The following is a 5,919-nucleotide window of genomic DNA, read 5'->3' as shown; positions in this document are numbered from 1 at the left end:
TCCTTCCCTCCCTCCCTCCCTCCTTCCTTCCTTCCTCCCTCCTTCCCTTCTCTTTCTTTCTTTCTTTTTTCTTCTTTCTTTCTCTTTTTCTTTTCTTTCTTCTTTCCCTTCTTCCCTTCCTCCCCTTTCCTTCCTTCCTTCCTTCCTTCCTTCCTTCCTTCCTTCCCTCTCTTCCTCCCTTTCTCCTTTCCTTCCACCTTCCCTTCCTTCCCTCCCCCTCCCTTTTCTTCCTTTCTCCCTCCCTCTCTCTTTCTTTCTTCCTTTCTTCTCTTTTCCTTCTTCCCTTCCTCCTCTCCTCTCCTCTTTTTCCTTCTCCTCCCCTTTTTGAGCTTGTTCTGGGTCTTGAACTCAGGGCCTGGGCGCTGTCCCTGAGCTCTTTCACTCAAAGCTGGTGCTCTACCACGTGAGCCACAGCTCCACTTCTGGTTTTCTGGTGGTTCCTTGGAGATCAGAGTCTCACAGACTTTCCTGCTTTGAACCATGATCCTCAGATCTCAGCCTTCTGAGTGGCTGGGATGGCAGGCGTGAGCCCCGGCGCCTGGCTCTGTGGCATGATTTGGAATGCATGAGCACCCCAGGGGAGGGTCCGTGCTCAGGTTCGATTCCCTTGCAGGTTACCGCCGCGTCCCTCTGTTCTCCAGAACAGGCGAGAGTCTGGAACCTTCTTCACTCTTTGTGTACGTGTGGTACATTCGTGAGGAGAACGGCACGTGACCCCCGTCAGCTCTGCACCCCAATAAAACAGCCAGACCCACGCCCGCTCGTGTTGTTTTCCCCTGCCTGAGTCAGGGAGCAGAAAGAATCACACATGGAAACAGAAAGGTTCAGCTCATCCACTGGTATCTTTTTCTTCTCAACCCTCAGTCCCGGGGCTCGAACTAAGAGCCTGGGCGCTGTCCCTGAGCTTTTCTTCTTGTGCTCAAGGCTGTTGCTCTACCGCGTGAACCACAGCTCCACTAATGGCTTTTTTGGTGGCTTATTGGAGTTTCACAGACTTTCCTGCCCAGGCTGGCTTTGAACCACGATCCTCAAATCTCAGCCTCCTGAGTAGCTGGGATGACAGGTGGGAGCCACGGCGCCCACCATCTTCATTCACCTTTACATATACAAAATGCAGCAACATGAAGGAAGCTGATTTTTCAACTTGCTTGGCATGCATTATTATTATTATTGTTGTTGTTGTTGTTATAGTTGTTAGATGCCAGTCCTTGGGTTTGAACTTAGAGCCTGGGCACTGTGCATGTGTGTGTGTGTGTGTGTGTGTTGTGTGTGTGTGCAGCCCTCAGTGGGGTTTTTAGGATCTGGGCTTTGATACTGTGATTGAAGGTCCCAGGAGAGGTCTGCGTAGAATGACAGTTTTCGTAGGCTCCGTGTTGAGAATAGACGGTGAGAGGTTACAGAAGCAGGGGGCCTGCGTGGAAGGCAATGGGGTCATCTAGGAGGCCATAGGTGGATGATGATAAGTGATCACACTTGATATCTGTTGTTGTTGTTTTGTGTCAGTTCTGGGCCTTGAACTCAGGGCCTGGCTGCTGTCCCTGAGCTGCTTTGGCTCAAGGCTAGCACTCTACCGCTTGAGCCACAGCGCCCTCTACCGCTTGAGCCACAGCGCCTCTTCTGGCTTTTTCTGGTACTGAGGAATTGAACCCAGGGCTTCATGCATGCTAGGCGAGCACTCTACCACTGAGCCACCTGCCCAGCCCTTGGCATCTGTTTTGAAGGCAGAGCTAATGGGAATTCTTGAAGGGTTGTAAGATATATGGATATTTATATGTATATGTGTATACAGGGATACACAGACACACAAATACACACACACACACAACAGCGTGTAAAACTCAATTGCTTTTTATTTGATTGAATTTTACCGAGTGATCACTCTGTGTAATGTGAACCAATTCTAAGAAAATAAAGAAACGTGGTGTCTGAATTAACTACAAAAGACTTGTGAGTTGTCTTCTTGTGCCTTTACTACCCTATTTGTCTTTGGACGACACCAATAACTTGCTTTTTGTGATATATACTCAGAAGTGGAAAAAAGAACCCAAACCCCAAGTAATTAGTGAATAATGTGTAGCTTCACAGCCATGGTCAAATGATGCTATTTCCCAGTGGGTACCATTTTTCTTCTTGGAGCGGAACACTGCAGAGGTAGATGTTAATCGCTCCCACAAACACAGCTTTGCTCTTTACAATAACCATTAACACACGGCCTTCCAGCTCTGTGACCTCGTCATACACAATCTGAAAAGGAAAGACAAAATCAAGAGTGGATCAGACGCAGCCTTGAATGCAGCTTTAACCATTGCTTTAGTTATTTATTTTTTTGGTGCCAATTCTGGGACTTGAACTCAAGGCCTGGCCGCTGTCCCTGAGTTTTTGTGCTCAGGGCTGGCGCTCTACCACTTGAGCCACAGCTCCACTTCTGGGTTTTTGGTGGTGAATTGGAGATAAGAGTCTCACGGACATTCCTGCCCAGGCTGGCTTTGAACTTGGATCCTCCGATCTCAGCCTCCCAAATAGTAGCTTCATGAGCCACCAGCGCCTGGCTGATTATTTTCAACTGAAATAATTTAGCTGCTCTTCTCTTGTGCTCTGGAGTACCCCGGCTAATGAGGAATCTTTCCAGGCTGGTATTGTTTCTGAAACACTGAAGTTTTTCGGGGATCAGAGCACATTTAATGGAAGTGTCATCTTTAGAATTTCCCATTCTCTACAACTTCAAATGGAGAGAGACTGTAATTTCATTCAATAGGAATACATTTAAATATCCTTCAGCTCCAGCCCATCCTTGGATTTCTGGAGCCACGCTGGAACTCAAGCACCCTCTTTCTTGGCTGAAGGCTAACTCGAGGGGCGACGGATGAACGTCTGGGATTTGTGTTTGCTTCTTAGCTATTTCCTCCCCCGTGGGTCGAAGTCACACTGTGATTACAGTTCCCTCCGATCTACGTAATTGTAGCATTGCAATGTACACACTGGTACCATAAAGTGTGTAGGACTCGAACAGGCCTACAATCAGCAGGTGGGGGGAAGGTAATTTGTGTGAGATGGGGTGAGGAAAATCAAAATCAAACATACAGGAAAACCACGTGAGCGAAGATAAGCCAGGGATCATGCTACCCTCACCAACAAACAAAAACAAACAATTCCTCTCCTCCCTCCACAAATGTCCAGCTACTGCTGGGCAGTAGGCCCAATGTGAAAACTTACCACTGCAAGATCTGTATCCTCACAGTTCCCAAAGCTTCTAGAACCTTCCTCAGCACACTAAGCATACTACTATTATTATATATATTTTTTTGGAGAGGGGAGGAAACTCTCATTCCTCGTTGGACTGATGCTGACCATTATTGGAAATAATATCACCCCGAGAAGATAGAACAATAGAACGGGACAGGTTCCACTCACGATCTCGTTGTAAGTGGGGTTGGCGCATCGTGGGACGCTCCTCGTTTTCCTCCTCCGATCATCTCTGGGATGGGGCAGAAGGTAGAATTCGACGTGAGCACTGGGCGCAGAGTCGTCGGGGAGATGCTGGAGACAGAAGTGGCCATCAGTGTTCATGTGTAAGGGGCTGGGCAGGTGGCTCAGGGGTAGAGTGCTCGCCTAGCATGCATAAGGCCCTGGGTTCGATTCCTCAGTAGCACAGACACAGAAAAAGCTGGCAATGGTGCTGTGGAGCGAGGGGTAGAGCGCTAGCCTTGGGCAAAAGAAGCTCAGGGACAGGGCCCAGGCCCTGAGTTCAAGCTCCAGGACAGACCAACACACAAACAAACAAACAAACAAACAAACAAGGCCTCTGCGCCTCTGATCATAAACGATAATATTGATCCAAATGGATTCCAGGAAATGGAAACAAGAGTGTTTTTTCCTTCCATATTGTTTCTATTTCTCTTTGTCTCGTGGGTGGGTTTCTCTGTCTCTGGGAGGGTGAGAGGGGACACAGAAATGGGGGGACAGAGGGGGAAACCAAGGCAGCCGTGGTCCTCACTGGACACCAGGTGGAGAATGAACTCTACCACTCGTGGGTGGGGACGGGAGGGAAAAATGGGGAGAGAGCGAGGGAAGGGGGACAGGGTCCACTGAGAAATGCGCTCGTGACCCGACTGATGTCACTGTCACCCCTCTGCCCGTCACCTTTGTCATCACAATAAAAAAGTAACAAAGTATTCATGTGTGTAGATATCAGAGAAAACAAGAACATAGCCACTAAGCACCCAGAAGGAAGGCAAGATCGAGACTTAACCACCGCTGGGTGCATCAGGAAGTAAGAGAGAAATCAAAGTATCTGTGAGAAGGAATGTTACCCAACCATTCCTAAGGAAATGGAATGATTTGGAAATACTTATTAATATCATTAACTAATATTACAATTATTACAAATTATTAAATGAAGTAAACCAGATGCAGACGGATACAGATTGCGTTGTTTTCCCTCATTCGTAGGGGCTGGAGTACACCTATAAAATCTACGAGTAAACACACTGGGTGGAGAGCAACGGTTTACAAACATATTAGTGGAACTGTAATAGATCCTATGGGGAGATCAAATAGGCTAATTCTTCTTCTTATTCCTGGGGCCTGAACTCTGGGTCTGGGCACTGTCCCTCAGCTCTTCAGCTCAACCACTTCAACGCTCTACCACTTGAGCCACAGCAACACTTCCAGTTTTCTGAGTGGTTTATTGGAGATCAGAGTCTCCTGGACTTTCTTGCCCGGGCTGGCTTTGAACTGCGATCCTCAGATCTCAGCCTCCTGAGTGGCTGGGATGACAGGTGTGAGCCACCAGTGCCTGGATCATATAGTATAATTCTTTAAGATCGACTAAGTCAAAGCCCAGTAAAATCAAACCCTAGGAAGTGGGGACTGGACAGGGGTGGGGTGGGGGTCAGTGGAGAGGGGTGGACGGATGGAGAGGAGAAGAGGGGGAGAAGGCAGGCAAGAATTCAGTGTGGGTCCCCCCAAAATGAAGCAGAGCGAGGGCAGGGGTGGGGGGGAGGGAGGAGGTGTAGAAAGTGGGGGACATGGATCCAGATGCGTTGTGTCCCTCAACAGCTCTGACCGACGGCAGCTCTTCCGGACAACGATTTAAGGGTGATGAAAAGTATTCAAAGGTAATGATATTCAACACTGCAGTGCTGTGTCAGGAGCGTTACAGGGACGTGTCCACTAGGCATAATTTATTTTAATTCTTTTCTTGGCAGTAAAGATCTAAATTTGCATCTTTTTGACAGATCGATTTAAGAGATGGCTAGGAATCCCCAGCTGAGCTGTGACTATTTGCCTCGGGATACCTTACGCTTCTTGAGAGTCGGAGAAATTCAAGTTTAACACATCAAGGTGGGGCCGAGCATTTAATGAGATGCCTTTGCGTCGTCTACAATGTCACATTTTCAAAGTGGTCTAATTAAAATAACCCCTGGGTCTACGGCTTTCAACGTAAGATTTGAAAATGGCTACAATCACTTTATGATCTAAGTTACTTTAAAATCGACTGGACGGGCAGGGCACTGGTGGCTCACACCTGTAATCCCAACACACACACACACACACACACACACACACACACACACACACACACACACACACACACGATGGTACAATCTTCTCAAACGTGTCCTCCTTGGAGCTCTCGAATTGTTCAAGTCGCTATTTTTCTTCTTTCCCAGTTGTCATGGCTTTGTAATTTCTCTCTTCCTTTTTCCCATGTTCCTTCAAGTTTATCCTGAATATTCTCACTTCAAAACAATCATTTGAGGATCCTGTTCATTGTTTCAAAAGAAGCAGGAAGAAGAAGAAGAAGGAGGAAGAGGAGGAGCAGGAGGAGGAGGAAGAGGAAGAGGAGGAGGAGGAGAAGAAGAAGGAAAGAAAGAAGAGGAGGAGGAAGAAGAGGAGGAAAAGGAGGAGGAGGAGGAG

The 5,919-nt window shown here is 47.7% G+C and overlaps 1 protein-coding gene across 1 annotated transcript in view; it reads right to left on the bottom strand.

Moving 5' to 3' along the window:
- Window positions 1-1,972: 1,972 nt before the first annotated feature.
- Pik3c2g (phosphatidylinositol-4-phosphate 3-kinase, catalytic subunit type 2 gamma) overlaps window positions 1,973-5,919 on the bottom strand; it is a 153,051-nt gene continuing 149,104 nt past the window's right edge. Inside the window, exons 30-31 of the mRNA XM_013025051.1 lie at window positions 3,412-3,537; window positions 1,973-2,244 (exon numbers count right to left, since the gene is read on the bottom strand). Coding sequence (XP_012880505.1) covers window positions 2,092-2,244; window positions 3,412-3,537 — 279 coding nt within the window. The 3' untranslated portion in view covers window positions 1,973-2,091. The remainder of the gene's footprint in view (window positions 2,245-3,411; window positions 3,538-5,919) is intronic.

The sequence above is a fragment of the Dipodomys ordii genome, unplaced genomic scaffold (assembly GCF_000151885.1).
Source record: "Dipodomys ordii isolate 6190 unplaced genomic scaffold, Dord_2.0 Scaffold81, whole genome shotgun sequence".
Lineage (NCBI taxonomy): Eukaryota > Metazoa > Chordata > Mammalia > Rodentia > Heteromyidae > Dipodomys > Dipodomys ordii.
This window is presented reverse-complemented; position numbering and strand designations above follow the sequence as displayed.